Source organism: Sinocyclocheilus grahami, unplaced genomic scaffold (genome assembly GCF_001515645.1).
Source record: "Sinocyclocheilus grahami isolate Dianchi unplaced genomic scaffold, SAMN03320097.WGS_v1.1 scaffold1305.1, whole genome shotgun sequence".
In the NCBI taxonomy this organism is placed as follows: domain Eukaryota; kingdom Metazoa; phylum Chordata; class Actinopteri; order Cypriniformes; family Cyprinidae; genus Sinocyclocheilus; species Sinocyclocheilus grahami.
The window spans coordinates 144,811-162,765 of NW_015506484.1; the positions used below are offsets into that span (position 1 = coordinate 144,811).

At 38.7% G+C, this 17,955-nt stretch overlaps 3 protein-coding genes across 3 annotated transcripts in view; all 3 read left to right on the plus strand.

Annotated features, from left to right (window-relative positions):
* Nucleotides 1-74, plus strand: part of LOC107569036 (granzyme B(G,H)-like) — a 1,653-nt gene extending 1,579 nt beyond the window's left edge. Inside the window, exon 6 of the mRNA XM_016255035.1 lies at nt 60-74. Coding sequence (XP_016110521.1) covers nt 60-74 — 15 coding nt within the window. The remainder of the gene's footprint in view (nt 1-59) is intronic.
* A 1,026-nt stretch (nt 75-1,100) lies between these two features.
* On the plus strand, nt 1,101-3,451 carry LOC107569037 (mast cell protease 8-like). Its single transcript, XM_016255036.1, has 5 exons — nt 1,101-1,843; nt 1,918-2,068; nt 2,171-2,312; nt 2,957-3,208; nt 3,293-3,451. Exons 1-5 carry the CDS (start codon nt 1,783-1,785, stop codon nt 3,449-3,451), a joined length of 765 nt encoding a protein of 254 aa, XP_016110522.1. The 5' UTR covers nt 1,101-1,782.
* Nucleotides 3,452-14,517: 11,066 nt separating this feature from the next.
* Nucleotides 14,518-17,955, plus strand: LOC107569038 (serine protease 57-like). The gene is given in 5 exon segments (XM_016255037.1): nt 14,518-14,573; nt 14,691-14,837; nt 17,552-17,714; nt 17,798-17,906; nt 17,909-17,955. Coding segments are annotated over 5 exon segments (522 nt in total).

The window sequence follows — 17,955 nt, forward strand, 5'->3', positions numbered from 1 at the left end:
GGTTGAGTTGATTTACCCTCTAAGTCTTCTTTCAATAAACATAATATACATTGATATAGTGTGTAGAGATTTAAATTAATTAGAAATGGTATTTTAAGCCAGATATGAAACTGCAGACAATTTGATATTTGAAGACAACCATCATAAACATTTACAGAACGCTATTGAAAATAAAGGCAATTATGAAAATTATAATTTTTATATTATAAATTATAAAGGCTATATATTCATATAAAAAATCCTTAAAATTGTATCAGTTTCCACAAAAACATGATCACAATGGTTTTTAACATTGATAATAATAATAATAACAAATGTTTCTTGAGCAGCAAATCAGCATATTAGAATGATTTCTGAAGGATCGTGTGACACTGAAGACTGGTGTCACAACGCTGTGTTTTAGTACACATGAACAGGATGAGGAAGGTTACAGACAGTATTTAATAATTGAAACAGGGTAAATCCAACAGGGAAAAAGTCAGTTCAACACAACTTTGGAAAGATGAGACACAACAATAGAACACAAAGAGATCGGAACTTAAGTAGGGGAGATAACCATTTAATTTATATTGACAACTAACATTAACATTAAAAATTTACAACTAAATGACAATATCAAGTGGATATCCATACCAGCGAAAGAAGGCGATATCGAAGCAGGTTCTGTTTGCAGTATCGCAGGCTGGGGACTTTTAGAAACTAATGGCAAGAGAAGAGATCACCTCATGGAGACAAATGTGACGGTCATGAATAACAAGGAGTGTGAAAGTAAATGGAGGAAGGACGACTTTTCAACTTCACAGATGATGTGTGTATATGGCAATGGAGGAAGCTGTGATGTATGTAAAAAATATTTGATTCACCAAATCTTATTGTGTGAACTGGTTTCAGTGAAGTAAAAAATTATGACAGCATGTGACTGAAGTGTTGATCTGTTTCTTAACAGGGGGATTCAGGAGGTCCTTTGGTTTGTGGAGACACTGCAGTTGGTATCAGTTCCTTTGGTGTCACGTCCACTTTCTCTCTCTCTCTCTCTCTCTCTCTCTCATAACTTATTTGAACATGATAGTACATTTGATAAAAAGTTCTGATAACAAAGCTGTTTCCTGTTGAAATCATGCACTGCCCATGTTTACCTCGTGTCAGTTTGGTAGTCTGATTATAGATTTTCTGCCAGATGTGTTGTTTTTAATACAATCGTTAAGGTATGTTAATTGTCTTCAGTTAATTTAAAAACACTCTTGCCTTAATCACAGGTGAGAATATTTTATGTTTTCTTCATTTACTGTTTTTATCCCTGGACAGAGAGTTGCGGCTGGAGCTTATGAGCCCAACTGCAGTTCTAGTTGCATGACTGTTACTGTCCAACCACATCCACCCTGGCCATGTTGACATTTCTCAGAGCAAACTATCTTTTGATGTCATCGAAATGAGTAAAAATATATTTAGAATCAACTGAATAATAGCGTAGGCTATTTAGTTGCATGTACTATAATTTTCATCTACATTTTCAGTAAGCCCTTGATCTGACATGGACTGAGTTAGAAATACTGGACCACAGAAGTAGTAAATAAATATATTAATGTATTTTTTTCAAATAAGCCTTGTAGTTATTCAATGTTCATGCTGTTTGTTTACAGCTCACTTGAATTTATTATAGATCATTAGATGTGACTTCATGATGTTCTGGATGCTGGTTTGAGAAATAGTTACCAGAAACTCAGTGTCTCCACCCACCCTCTTGTTTAGTGTTTTGTCAGTGAGAGCTCACTGATTATCTTCATGATGACCATCATCTCTCTGCTCCTGCTGGCCTCTCTGCTGCCACACCTGACCTTCACTGGTGAGACTGACTGAACTACTGAATTGATTCATCTGCTGAATAATATAATTAACAGCACTCTCTCACTTTCTCAGCTCATGTGAATGTCGGAATAGTGAACGGCACAGAAGCAAAACCCCACTCCAGACCTTACATGGTTTCTGTTCAAAAGAACTGGCTGCATACCTGTGGTGGATTCCTCATCTCTGATGAGCTTGTCTTGACTGCCGCACATTGTCGAAAGAAGTAGAGTGTATTGTTTGGAAATGTCCATCCTGGAATTTGACATTCTATAGTCTAAAAGACAAAACTGAATGTTAATATGTTAAATATATTTGATTTTAACAGTTCAGAGACTCTGACAGTCATGGTTGGTGCACATGACCTAAAAAATAAGACTGAAGGTTCTGTCTGCATCGGAGTGAAGTCCTACCACCAGCATCCAGACTTTACTGAGGATCCTGTCATGAATGACATTATGCTTTTGAGGGTAACAATCTGCACTACTTTCAGTTCAAAATCACATCTGATTAGGCAAAAATTATCAACATGACACATTTTTTCTAAAAATAATAAATAAATATCTGGGCTATATTATTTGTATGCAAGATAAAATGTAGGCTACAGTCGGTCATCGTTATAGTAAAACAAACTGGACAGCTGTATATTATCTTTTTACACACAGACAAATTTTTTTCCCCTGTGTATCATCTTAAAGCTTCTGCGATCATAAAGGATGACAGACTGCAGCTGAATCCCGCGATCGACCAATCAGAATCAAGTATTGCAAAGCGCCATGTCATAGCTAAATTACTGTCATTGTAAAATATCTTCCTTTTTAATATAAAAATAATATAAAGGATTTATACAAATGATTGGAATTTTAAAGCTTTGCAAACGTAAATGTTTTTGTTTGCATACTGTGCATACATATATAGTACTTTTCAGTGTTGGCTATCTAATCGTGCAAAAATTTATTCAGGCTGGACCAGAAAGCAAACCAGACAGACATACTTAAATCACCTTAAGGGAAATTATCCAAAAATAGTTTGCGTATAAGTTCTGATAAAATAAATAATTAGCAAAACTGCTGTTCAGTATTATTAAATATTTCTGTTATGTTTTGTACTACAGCTAGAGAAAAAAGTCACACAAAATGAGAAAGTCAACTGGATATCTATACCAATAAAAGAAGAGGAGACTGAAGTGCATTCTGTCTGCAGCGTTGCAGGCTGGGGAAGGCTGGATAATGGATCCCTTAGCAATCGTCTCATGGAAACACATGTGAAGATCATAAATAACACAAAATGTGAAAATAAATGGGGAAACGTTGACTATACAGCTTCACAGATGATGTGTACATATGGCAATGGAGGAAGTTGCACTGTAAGTACAAAAGATCATCTGTCATATTGATTGATATAAGGCCCCAAATGGTGAGCATAATATCTGTGTTTATATTGTTAACAGGGGGATTCAGGAGGTCCTTTGGTTTGTGGGAAAACTGCTGTTGGTGTCACATCTTTTGGTGACCCTAATCTCTGTAATTCCCCTGAGCTACCGGAAGTCTATATGAAGGTTTCGGCATATCTGCAATGGATACATAAGTTTATTGGAAATGTTTATTGACTTGATTTGGCCTTGAATTCACCCAAATTGTTTCAATAAATGTGTCGTATGTCAATTACCTATGAGTGGTAATTTCTTTACCCAGCCCTTGGAGACTGCAAATACGAAGGCATTTTTTTTAAATCACTTTTTTTTTTAAAGGATGGTATATTCTGATATTCTGCATTTCCTGCAGACAAGATGTTTTTACCACATTGATTCAGGAGATAGTATGATTCCTGCTCATAAGACATAGGGTAAAAACATATTGTAAAAATGCTCACTTTACTGCTGAAGACATTGGGAAGGCCTGACCGAAGGAACTAAGCATTTAAAGGCTTTTAAAGGTTTGACTTGATTATGCTGGAAGTATTTTTAACACATAAAAATTATAGCATTGTTGCTTGAACAGGACTTTGATTACAGTGCAAAAAATACTGCAATATCCCAAACTCACCACAACTCATCCTTTTTTCTTTAGTCTTCACATATATTGGTTAGTTTCCAATTAATTTCCTTTGGGTTTAAAGTGAAGACACTTTGAAGTGAAGCAGTCAAAGTTTACATTATTTAGTAAACTGGTTTCCACTTTAATAGTAAAAATACATAAACACAAATAATGTCACCATTTAAAAAAATAATAATGTTTTGTTATATCTTTTGGCGCAATGACACCGCCATCTTGTAATACCACAGCGTGACATCACATGTTGGTTCACTCTGTTGGGCAGTGAATACAAGCATTTCTTTACTATTTTCACGCTTGTTTTGAAATGGAGGAATGTGAACTTGAAAAGATTGTTGAGCCCATAATAAGTCCAATTGCTTATTCATTTGAGCCGATACAGTGAGGGGACCGAGCAGTAATATTGTTACTGGTGCAAGTTGTGAACCTGCTGGTTTGGAAACAATACGTGCTTACATGGATGCTCATCAAAACAGTCATTCTGACATAATTTTGTGTGCATTTGCTCAAGAAGACACAGAAGAGAACTCAATTTGGTACTCACATGTTGTCCGAGCTGTGGCTTTTTGCGTGTGTGCGCACATAAACAATCTGTCACAGCGTGTGAGTACCGCATCTCTTTCAAGGTGTTTTGCGCTTGAATGGCTTAAAACACTTTAATGTTTAAACTGACAAGACGTAAAACACGTGAGAATGAAAAACTTTCTTGAGGAAGCAGCACTAACCTGATCATTAAGATGTCCTGTAAACAGCAGGCAAGCTAACTGTAAAATATGTTATATATCACTAATGGTGAACGAGCCAGTGTAATGCAAATATATCTGAAAGGTCTGACATAGCAATAAGATCTTACATGAACGATATTGTATGAAGCATTGTTTGTTTACATCACGTTGCACCTCGCGTTATGAAAACAATGATCATACCACGATCAAAACTTTGTGATGTAGACATTTTGATCTTTGATATTCATCCAAATTATGGTGAAACCCAAAAAATGTGTGTGTTTAAAAAGTAAAGACATGCTTATATTCATTATCTGACAAACGAACCAAACCAACCCTGTGATGTTACATGCTGTGGTATTGCAAGATGGCGGCATCCTACGTGAATTGTGTTTGTTATGTATTTTTTAATTAAAGCAACACTATGTAGTTTTTTTTAACCTTAAAATAATGTCTCTAAAATTATTTCAGTGGTAGAACAACTCTTAACTGGACGAATTCTACTGCAGCTGCTACCTGAGCAGCCTCCTAGCTGCTACAACCACACTCTGCAAGTTTCGTGTTAAGGGTCGGTACACACAGCCCCGTCCATCCCCTGCCAGTGGAAGAGTGCGACCTGCTTTACGGCATAAGTCACGTATTTTAATCGTAACCTTGGTGGAGTTAGCCAACAGCTAACTATAAGACGAAATGATCTAATATGCAAGTCTCAAAACCAATGCCATGGCAGAGCCAGCAAAGAAACCAAAGAGGGTTTTGTCGGAGGAAGCGAAGAAAAGAGAGAGAGTGATCGGACATGAGGCCGAACACGAATCAATATCGGACGGGCTTACACTTGGTGGCGCGAGCTGAAAGAGGCAACGGTTGCAAAACGGATGGAGACCTAGCCTTCCTGCTACTGGATGGTGTAATGATATTTGTAGAACATAGTGTAACAGGCTACACTGTAAAAAAAAATCTGTGACATTTACGGTAAAATACAGGCAGCTGTGGTTGCCAGAACTTCACCGTAAAAAATATAGTAGCAACATTTTAGGTTTTACAGACTTAACTTGAATTCACAATAAAATACTGTATTTCATTAACTGATGTAATGTTAATAAATTAACATATTGAAGTATTAATTATTAAGTATTAATTGGTTTTGAACCATTGTAATGCACTGATAACCACCAAAAACTGGTGGTGATAAGAAAGTCACATGATGAACCAAAGCTCATCACAAACAGCTTTTCTACAAGCTAAGGAGGGCAATACGTTTATATAGAAGGTGCACAGTGTCATTCACACAAACACTAAACCCCATCATGGTGACACACATGATACTGAAATAATGCAATAAACATTAATTTAACAACGTTAGATGTAAGATTAAACCCTAATGTACACAACTGATAAGAAAAAACATGTTATTTCAACAAAAAAACATCAAATATGAAGTGTCATGCAGGGAATTCTGGGAGTGTCAATTTACGTTTTTTCACTGTAAAAACTGTATTTTTAACAGTATTTTACTGTAAAATTACATTAAATGTAATTACATTTATTCACCAAATATAGTAAGGAAACTTACTGTTAACCAGTTAACAGGTTTTTACTGTAGCATTTTTACAGTCTTTTACTGTTAAAATCACAACAATTTTTTACAGTGTACTTTACCTGGTCGGTAGACATGGTTTCCAAATGAGGTTTCTGCATTCACCAGTTCCGTCAGCTAAGTCAACAAATTCACATGTATTGCATTGCCCACGGGGAAGCTTATACAGTGATAGTATTTACGACACTGGTAACAGACAATTGTGCTTATCAACCACATGGAGGAACCATGAGCAAATGTTCCATGGTGTTGCTTTTAAGTGGAAATCAGTTTACTAAATGTAATCTTGACTGTCTTACTTCCAATTTAAATAAAGAAGTGGACAAGATTCGAAGAAACTCCACAAACTTAAACTCCACTGGACCAAGCCCAGGAGGAAGCCATTCCAATAGGACACTGTAAGTCCACTGAGGCATAAGCCAGGGCTGTAGCATCTATTATCTATTGGAGAGCTGTAAAGATTCTCATCGAGAGACCAAACATGAAGGGTCCACAGCTCGGGTTCTCTCGCTTGGGAGAAGAGGTCCTACCTCAACGGGGTTGGCCAAAGGGCTGCTGACAGCAGCTGAATCAACATCTGGTTCCTCCAGAGTGGGGCCACCAGGAGGACAGAGTCCCGCCTAATGACCTGAGAAAATAGGGCAATTGGAAGGAAGGTATACAGGACAGCACTGGGCCAGTCATCGGTCAGAGCATCTTACTGCTTCTAGAAATAAGTTGGACAATGAGAGTTGTCTTCTGGGGCGAAGGGGTCCACCTCTGCCCTCTCGATGGCTGACCAAATCATCTGAGCCACTTGAGGGTATAGTCTCCATTTTCCTGGAGATACATTGACCCGGGACAGCATGTCCACTCCCTGGTTCAGTCTGCCCGGCACGTGAACCACCCTGAGTGAACGCAGGATGCAATGTGTCCATAGAAGAAGGCACCTTGCTATCCTGTAGAGGGAGTGTGACCTGAGACTGCCTTGGTGATGGGCTACCACCATCATGTTGTCAGAACGGACGAGGATGTGGTGCCCCTTCAAGGCTAGTAAGAAGTTTTTTTAGAGCCAGAAAAAACGTCATTATCTCGAGACAGCTGATATGCAGGCCTTGCTCCATGCTGGACCGAAAGCCGAATGCTGATTTGCCCTTGTACAGTGCTCCCTAACCCGAGCTGGAGGCATCTGTTGTGACTACTTTCCTTCTGGAGGTCAGTCCCAATGAAATGCCTGTCTGATACAGGCAAGGGCTTTCCACAGCTCTGATGCAGTGGTGGGTCACCTTGAGGCAAAAGCATCCCAAGCGCCAACCAGGCCAGCATGTGGGCCGAATCGATAACCGTTCCCAGGAAGATGACCCATTGGCTGGGAGACAGAAAGCTTTTGAGCCCAATGCACTCCAGGAGGCTGAGCAGCAGCGAACTGTGAGCAAGAAGTTCCTGCTCCGATCCGGGCCAGTCGTTGACGTAATTCATAATGTGGATTCCCATCTGTCTCAGAGGGGAAAGTGCAGTGTCCAGAACTTCGTAATAGTGTGTGGGGCCAGAGACAGTCCGAAAGGCAGGACTAGATATTGATAAGCCACCCCCTCAAATGTGAATCTCAAGAATGGTCTGTGATAGGGGGCTATCTGGATGTAAGCATCTTTTAGATCCACTGATAGAAACCAGCATTCATTAAGAAGGTGATCTGCGAGTGAAACAGGGTGAGACTCATGCTCTTGCAGTGAGAGCAGTCTGTCTTAGTGAGTGCAGCCTTAGTGTGGGCGTTGCCCAGGCAAGTAATGCACTCACTATGGCTGTCTGAAGCTTGCAGGGGTGCCCTGCATGAGCCAGATTCAGGGGTGGGCTGGGACAAAAATTCAGCCCTGGCACTGTAGCCACACCGGCCCACATTACAACACCGACACAGCCCCACCCATGGACACACACATTCACTACTTACATTTGTCTACAGATGGTGAAATAATATAAGAAGTACCATATATGTAACAGATATTTAAACATTTAATGTATGTGTCTGGCAAATAATGTTTACTACTTTTTAAAGAGCACACGTTAATAACAAATTTACACATACAGTAAAAACAAAAGAAAAAGAATCTGAGGGTGTTGTAGAGTCTGTGTGATGTCTGTTTATGCCATTTGTCTGCTGTTACTGTCATTCTCTACAGTATGTTGTTCTTTGTGGTCACTGTCTGTCTGTTGGGTTTTTCCTACCTCTACTATACTCCTCCTTGTCTCTGCTAGGCCTACCGTAGCACCCTTCCTCACAGCACTGGTGTTGAAAGACCAGGGGTCTCTGGCTGTACTGATTCCAGCAACATCCTAGTTAATGAGCACAGTATAGGATGTAAACATTACAGCAAAATATTTTCTCACTGACTGCTCTCAACATTGGAATACACATGAATACAAACAAGTAATAATAGCAAAAAAGGGAATAGAATATATAGCAAAAACTATAAATAGTAACAGCAGTAAATCCTTTTTGATCTACAATTATTTGTGAATTAAAATATGCTGAAGTGTTGTATGTGCTGCATGTGCATTTGTGTGAGTGTGTTCTCTCTCTCTGTGTGTGTGTGTGACACAGGCACAGGTTCCTCCTATCCTAAGAGTTAATTAATAGTTAATTAGAGCCACATTATTAAGAAACTGGCAGGATCTGTATCAGGGTGTGGGTCCCTACCTCCATGACACTTGACTCTGCAGTCCACCCTACCTAAGGATTAATTGCATACTGCAAACTTATGTACTGTATGTGTGCTCAGTGTTTTATTTCTACATATTCAATGTAAAGTTCACTACAAGTGTCTACAGTACTATGGCTATTGCTATTGGGTTTTGATGTGTTAGACTATATTGCAAGTAGCCTACATCAGTTTTTACCCTAAATCCCACTTTATCTGCTGATGCAATCCAGTAACATGCTCGTCAACACTTAAGTTAACCAATTATCACGAAACAATGACATTTCAAAATATACTGGGGTTCTACGCTAAGCTTACAACTGTTTAATACGATGTAGGCTAGTTTTAAGATGAGAGGTTTTTCAACTTGAAATTGATTTCCTTTTTTTTTTCAATCAAATTTATTACTGATTTCAATGTGATGCTTAAGGCTTTGGCTATTCTGTCCAAATGTTTTGAAATGCCATTTGTTTGTGCAGCTACATGAATGTGAACAAATCATGCTTCAGCATTCAAATGTTCCCCCGTTCCCCCACACACAATGCGACAGACCATTTTCAAAAGGGAACACTTCAGCCTGTAACTCCCTTGACATGCTTAGTTTAGATTTTTTTTAAAAAGCTAAAGATGAATGTTTCTTTTAACATAACTGAATTTTCGGACAATCCTGCTTGGTAAGCTATTTCATTTAGTTCAAACTGTCAAGTTGAATTAGGATGCCATGGGTTGCGGAAGTGGGGGGCCCACCTGGGACTGGGCCCAGGTTACTTTTGAGGTCTGGTATTATATAACATATGGTCGCCGTGATTTTGCCAAGTAAGACATGTTCCTGGACATCTTTTGTTGATCCTGGATCAACATTACTATCCAAAAATATAGACTAAACCCAATCCCTATCCCTAAACCTAACCCTACCCATAATTTATTCCTAAAATCAGTGTGAAATGATAGCTGATTAACAAAGCACCTAACCCTGATTGTAAGCCTAAAACAGATATTTCCTGAATAGTTATCCCTTAATTCTGATTGGTTAATTGGAATGTTGTTCCAGGATCAACAAGGATGTTGATCCAGGAACATGTTGTACTTGGTGAAATCACGGTCACCATAGCATATATACATAGGCTATAGGCTCATATATGTATGCATGATTAATCAATAAAAGATCACAATCTTGATTCAAACTTGCACAATCTTATTCATGAGCACAGTATAGGATGTAAACATTACAGCAAAATATTTTCTCACTGACTGCTCTCAACATTGGAATACACATGAATACAAACAAGTAATAATAGCAAAAAAGGGAATAGAATATATAGCAAAAACTATAAATAGTAACAGCAGTAAATCCTTTTTGATCTACAATTATTTGTGAATTAAAATATGCTGAAGTGTTGTATGTGCTGCATGTGCATTTGTGTGAGTGTGTTCTCTCTCTCTGTGTGTGTGTGTGACACAGGCACAGGTTCCTCCTATCCTAAGAGTTAATTAATAGTTAATTAGAGCCACATTATTAAGAAACTGGCAGGATCTGTATCAGGGTGTGTGTCCCTACCTCCATGACACTTGACTCTGCAGTCCACCCTACCTAAGGATTAATTGCATACTGCAAACTTATGTACTGTATGTGTGCTCAGTGTTTTATTTCTACATATTCAATGTAAAGTTCACTACAAGTGTCTACAGTACTATGGCTATTGCTATTGGGTTTTGATGTGTTAGACTATATTGCAAGTAGCCTACATCAGTTTTTACCCTAAATCCCACTTTATCTGCTGATGCAATCCAGTAACATGCTCGTCAACACTTAAGTTAACCAATTATCACGAAACAATGACATTTCAAAATATACTGGGGTTCTACGCTAAGCTTACAACTGTTTAATACGATGTAGGCTACAGTCCAAAAAAAAAAAAAAACCCCGGAGCTAACTGGCAGAAGTAGTGTGAAAATGACTTGTGCTAGCTGTATTTTCTGTTTTCTTCTTACCTCGGCGGCACTGTAAGCATCTTTTAGATCCACTGATAGAAACCAGCATTCATTAAGAAGGTGATCTGCGAGTGAAACAGGGTGAGACTCATGCTCTTGCAGTGAGAGCAGTCTGTCTTAGTGAGTGCAGCCTTAGTGTGGGCGTTGCCCAGGCAAGTAATGCACTCACTATGGCTGTCTGAAGCTTGCAGGGGTGCCCTGCATGAGCCAGATTCAGGGGTGGGCTGGGACAAAAATTCAGCCCTGGCACTGTAGCCACACCGGCCCACATTACAACACCGACACAGCCCCACCCATGGACACACACATTCACTACTTACATTTGTCTACAGATGGTGAAATAATATAAGAAGTACCATATATGTAACAGATATTTAAACATTTAATGTATGTGTCTGGCAAATAATGTTTACTACTTTTTAAAGAGCACACGTTAATAACAAATTTACACATACAGTAAAAACAAAAGAAAAAGAATCTGAGGGTGTTGTAGAGTCTGTGTGATGTCTGTTTATGCCATTTGTCTGCTGTTACTGTCATTCTCTACAGTATGTTGTTCTTTGTGGTCACTGTCTGTCTGTTGGGTTTTTCCTACCTCTACTATACTCCTCCTTGTCTCTGCTAGGCCTACCGTAGCACCCTTCCTCACAGCACTGGTGTTGAAAGACCAGGGGTCTCTGGCTGTACTGATTCCAGCAACATCCTAGTTAATGAGCACAGTATAGGATGTAAACATTACAGCAAAATATTTTCTCACTGACTGCTCTCAACATTGGAATACACATGAATACAAACAAGTAATAATAGCAAAAAAAGGGAATAGAATATATAGCAAAAACTATAAATAGTAACAGCAGTAAATCCTTTTTGATCTACAATTATTTGTGAATTAAAATATGCTGAAGTGTTGTATGTGCTGCATGTGCATTTGTGTGAGTGTGTTCTCTCTCTCTGTGTGTGTGTGTGACACAGGCACAGGTTCCTCCTATCCTAAGAGTTAATTAATAGTTAATTAGAGCCACATTATTAAGAAACTGGCAGGATCTGTATCAGGGTGTGTGTCCCTACCTCCATGACACTTGACTCTGCAGTCCACCCTACCTAAGGATTAATTGCATACTGCAAACTTATGTACTGTATGTGTGCTCAGTGTTTTATTTCTACATATTCAATGTAAAGTTCACTACAAGTGTCTACAGTACTATGGCTATTGCTATTGGGTTTTGATGTGTTAGACTATATTGCAAGTAGCCTACATCAGTTTTTACCCTAAATCCCACTTTATCTGCTGATGCAATCCAGTAACATGCTCGTCAACACTTAAGTTAACCAATTATCATGAAACAATGACATTTCAAAATATACTGGGGTTCTACGCTAAGCTTACAACTGTTTAATACGATGTAGGCTACAGTCCAAAAAAAAAAAAAAACCCCCGGAGCTAACTGGCAGAAGTAGTGTGAAAATGACTTGTGCTAGCTGTATTTTCTGTTTTCTTCTTACCTCGGCGGCACTAAATGTCCTCCGCTGCAGCAGCCAAATTTAAATCTTTTGAAAGGAGTTTGGTTAATTTTACGCATTAAAATAATGATGAAATAACATTCTCCAAATGTTTTAGTGGGCTGAAATGCCATTTGTTTGTGCAGCTACATGAATGTGAACAAATCATGCTTCAGCATTCAAATGTTCCCCCATAGTATTTCACACAATGCGACAGACCATTTTCAAAAGGGAACACTTCAGCCTGTAACTCCCTTGACATGCTTAGTTTAGATTTTTTTTAAAAAGCTAAAGATGAATGTTTCTTTTAACATAACTGAATTTTCGGACAATCCTGCTTGGTAAGCTATTTCATTTAGTTCAAACTGTCAAGTTGAATTAGGATGCCATGGGTTGCGGAAGTGGGGGGCCCACCTGGGACTGGGCCCAGGTTACTTTTGAGGTCTGGTATTATATAACATATGGTCGCCGTGATTTTGCCAAGTAAGACATGTTCCTGGACATCTTTTGTTGATCCTGGATCAACATTACTATCCAAAAATATAGACTAAACCCAATCCCTATCCCTAAACCTAACCCTACCCATAATTTATTCCTAAAATCAGTGTGAAATGATAGCTGATTAACAAAGCACCTAACCCTGATTGTAAGCCTAAAACAGATATTTCCTGAATAGTTATCCCTTAATTCTGATTGGTTAATTGGAATGTTGTTCCAGGATCAACAAGGATGTTGATCCAGGAACATGTTGTACTTGGTGAAATCACGGTCACCATAGCATATATACATAGGCTATAGGCTCATATATGTATGCATGATTAATCAATAAAAGATCACAATCTTGATTCAAACTTGCACAATCTTATTCCTAAATGATGATAATTTCGCTATGTCTATTAAACCTTTGGAATGACAATCACATCAGAATATTTAAATATGCTTTTGCGCAGCTGCTGATCCAGAGAGAGCAGCACTAATCTTGTAAGCTTTATGTCTGTAACAGCTTCACAAACAGTCGGCTATACATTTCTGTGTTGCCACTTGCAAACCTTAAATAATAATGAAAGTATTAGTATAAAAGTTTATAGTCCAGATATAGCTGCAATCAAAATGAGTAACTGATCTTTGGAGCTAATGTTATGCTTTAAAAAATATGGTATGTGTTACATTGTGCCAGTGGGAGCTGACCAGTAACTGTTAAAATATATTTGATGTCTGAATCATTCATTCAAGAGATTTGTTCAAAAACCCTGGATGAAACGAATCTTAATAATGAATAATGAATAATGAATTCATTGAAATTAATAAATATTTTTAAATAGACTAATATATAACTTTAAATAAAACATTTAGTCAGAAACTCAAGTAAATTAGCATATACATATTTTGTTTGGTTGTCTAATGTTTTGTTTTCAGAATCATGGGAGAACCGTGATTTATATTCTAAAAATCAATTATCCAGAGTGGTATGACGACTGAAGCCTTCTACCAAAGCCTCATCAAGCAACAAGTATTATCAGAGCTAATTATCAGAGTTACTGATACACAAACTGAAAGAAATCAGTTATGGGAAACTCTGTGTCTCCACCCACATTTATATTATATTTATACTGTATATATCCAGTGTAACAGATCGGCCAGGCTCCACCACCACCCAATCACAACGATCCCTCTCACCTGAGTTCTGAGCACCTGCACCTGTCACCAATCAAGCACCTCGTTACCAGCCTGCATAAAAGCACACACCTCAGACACCCTCACTGTCCGGTCTCATATACACATAGAGGACTCAATGACTTTGCTACTACTGCCATTTGAATACTTCCTGCATTACTTACCTCCTGTGTTCCTCCTAGTGTTTCCTCATCTCCAAGTGTCTCCTGCTCCTCCTAGTTCCCGGATCGCTGAGGTGTGTGCCCCTTCTGCCTGCATTCCAGCTGCTGTACAGCCAAAGGCCCGGATTACCCCGCTCATCATGTCCTTCGAACTATTCCCTCACCATCACATCCTCTGAACCCTACCCCAGTACTCTCTGTGACCCAATAAACCTATTTGATTTATACTAACCTGTTGCGTCAGACCTCTTCCGTTACATCCAGTGAAAGCTCATTGATTCACTGATTGTCTTCATGATGACTATCATCTCTCTGCTCCTGCTGGCCTCTCTGCTACCACACCTGACCTTCACTGGTGAGACCAATCAAAACAAATTCTAATGAGCAACGTTTCATAGCATATATAAGACAGTGAGGAGGAAATAAAATAACCTAAAATAACCAACATTATATATCTCTTTCTCAACTTGTGCAAATGTGGGTACAGTGAACGGCAGGGAAGCAAAACCCCACTCCAGACCTTACATGGTATCTGTTCAAACAAAGGAGCATCACATCTGTGGTGGATTCCTCATCTCTGATAGATTTGTCATGACTGCTACACATTTCCAAATGAAGTAAGACCTTGTTTAATCCACAAGCTTGTGTTACCTAATTATATAATATAATATATAATGTAACGGCCCGAATCCCCCGACACAATGATAGGCCAGAACCGCCCAAACCTCAACTGATGGCATTCTGAAAGAAGCATATCCTTCTGGAATAACAGAGACTGGGGCAGCAGCAACTTACAGGAGAAGGGAGCAAAGGGGTGCTCTTCTTTATAAGCAGCTAAGAAGAGCAGCAAGCCCCTTACCGGAGGAGAGTAGCAGTGAAGGGGTGCTCTTCTTTATAAGCAGCTAAGAAGAGCAGCAAGCCCCTTACCGGAGGAGAGTAGCAGCGAAGGGGTGCTCTTCTTTATAAGCAGCTAAGAAGCGCAGCAAGCCCCTTTAATGCAATACCTGAAAACCCACTAGAATTGGCAGCCTAGTTTGCAGCAAACATAGCGTAAAAGGCGCTGCTTGTACTGCTTAGAATAATTGGACTATATTTAAATCCTTTGTGTTAATTTGAGCGCTCAGTCGTAACCTTCCAATCACCACCGAAGTGAATTATTATTATTTTTTAAATGAACATAGCTTGATTTCAGCCAGTTTATCATGTATTTAATCAACACGTCATATCACCCTAATTTCTCATGCTCATATTCTCACATTACTCCGCGTGAGCACATATTCAAGCGGATCAGAAATTATGAATCTCTAATAAGTATTGAGTGGCAGTCCGGCAGGGGAAGCATACACCCTGCCGAAATACTTCGTCATTGATATTACATTTTTATATGTATAGAAGCCATTAGGAGCGATAAACACGTGCTTCTGACGCAACTGAAATCAACCGCACACTCACACAGCTAATGAAAACATCAACCACACACACACACACACACACACAGTGGGCAGCTATCTGTTGTGCAATTCAGATTTGTAACCCAAAGGATGTGGGTTCGATTCTCAGTAGCAGCAGGAAATGTAGGTAGGTGGAGTGAACGAAAAGCGCTCTCTTCCACCCTCAAAACCCCCACTCAGCTTGATGCCACACTTTGCACAGTTATTCACGACAAAATGGCAGTGGCAATGAGTAAATAAGCAAAAATGAGCAAGGCACCAAACCCTCAATTTCTCCCGGGCAACCGCAGCAAAAATGACTACCCACTGCTCCGGCTATGTGTGCACTTGGCTGGGTAAAATGCAGAGCACAAATTCCGAGTATGGTTTACCATACTTGGCTACACATCATGTCACTTTCACTGTTGCACAGTATGAATTTACAATGGTTTTTGCCAAAGAATGTAATAAGCTATATACTTCTGACTGTACTATAGGTTTGGTAATGTTGCTCGAGCACACTAATGCTAAAAGTTGGTCTTTGATACTGATAAATATTGAATGCTAAGCTGCATAATTGTATATTTCCCTTTCTCACGTGTGCCTGACCCGGTAAATATGGAAGTGGCATTCCATTCTAGATTCTATTTACACTAAGTGAATTATTTATTACAGTATTTTCTTTGCAATAAAATTTGTTAAATGCTATTTATACTACTTAGTGCAATTGGCAAATATTTGATCCTCAGTATTGTAGTATATTATTAAACAGTATGCAATAATAACATATTGAGTGTAAATGATCATTAAAAAAATTATTAAATGGATGCCACCTTATTGGGACAATAAAGGTACACCTACACCTACACCTACCCCAACCCTAACATTATTTTCCAATTTTCCATTATTTCTTTAATTTTTTTGAAAATGAATGCCTTTCAGATCTGGTATGTGATGCAAAAAGAGAGAAGAACGAATTCGGCAAAAGGCGGGGTCCAATTTCGGTCGATTGCTTAAAAAAAGTCACTGCTACACAAAAGTCACTTAAAACTATCATCTTAAAGCAGCTGCCAAGGAAAACAAAAAGTCCTTTACAATGTACAGAACAATTCTCCTAGCAACAAGATTAACGGTATTACAGTGCTACAGTAATAAAAAAAAAACAAGATGGCATCAGTTGCATTTCTTCGAAGCAAAAGAGTGTGAATCCGCGGTGTGAAGACATGAAAGAAGCGCGAAAGATATGTCTTTGTAATGGATGATCGGCCAATCAGAATCAAGTATTACAGAGTGTGGTATCATTGCTAAATTACTGTTGTAACGAGAGGGGCGGGAATACATTTTGTGTGCAAAGAAAACAATAACATAATTTATTCAGCAATTCTTATCCCTGAATTACCATCTTTCGCCATTTTGGAGAGTACCCCAGAACGCAATCAATGTAATCAGCATTGTTTACGTTCAGTAGACAGCACGCGCATTCTGAACGTAAACAACGCTGATTACGTTGATTACGTTCTGGGGTACTCTCCAAAATGGTGGAAGACGGTAACTCGGGGAGAAGAATTGTTGAATAAATTATGTTATTATTGTTTCCTTTGCGCAAAAAAAAAATATTCTCGTAGCTTCGTAACGTTATGGTTGAACCACTGATGTCACATAGACTATGCAAAATTCAGGCTGGACCAGAAAACAAACCAGACAGACATACTTAAATCTCAACTTCAGGGAAATTACCTAAAAATAGGTTGCGTATATGTTCTTATAAAATAAATTATTAGCAAAACTGCTGTTCAGAATGATTAAATATTTCTGTTATAGTACTAGTACTACAGCTAGAGAAAAAAGTTAACTGGATATCCAATAAAATAAGAGGAGACTGAAGTGCATTCTGTCTGCAGCGTTGCAGGCTGGGGAAGGCTGGATAATGGCTCCCTTAGCAATCGTCTCATGGAAACACATGTGAAGATCACGAATCACACAAAATGTGAAAATAAATGGGGAAACGTTGACTATTCAGCTTCACAGATGATGTGTACATATGGCAATGGAGGAAGTTGCACTGTAATTACAAAGATCATCTGTCTTATTGATTGAAATAAGGCCCCAAATGGTGAGCATAATATCTGTGTTTATATTGTTAACAGGGGGATTCAGGAGGTCCTTTGGTTTGTGGGAAAACTGCTGTTGGTGTCACATCTTTTGGTGACCCTAATCTCTGTAATTCCCCTGAGCTACCTGAAGTCTATATGAAGGTGCAGCATATCTGCTATGGATACATAAGTTTATTGGAAATATTTATTGA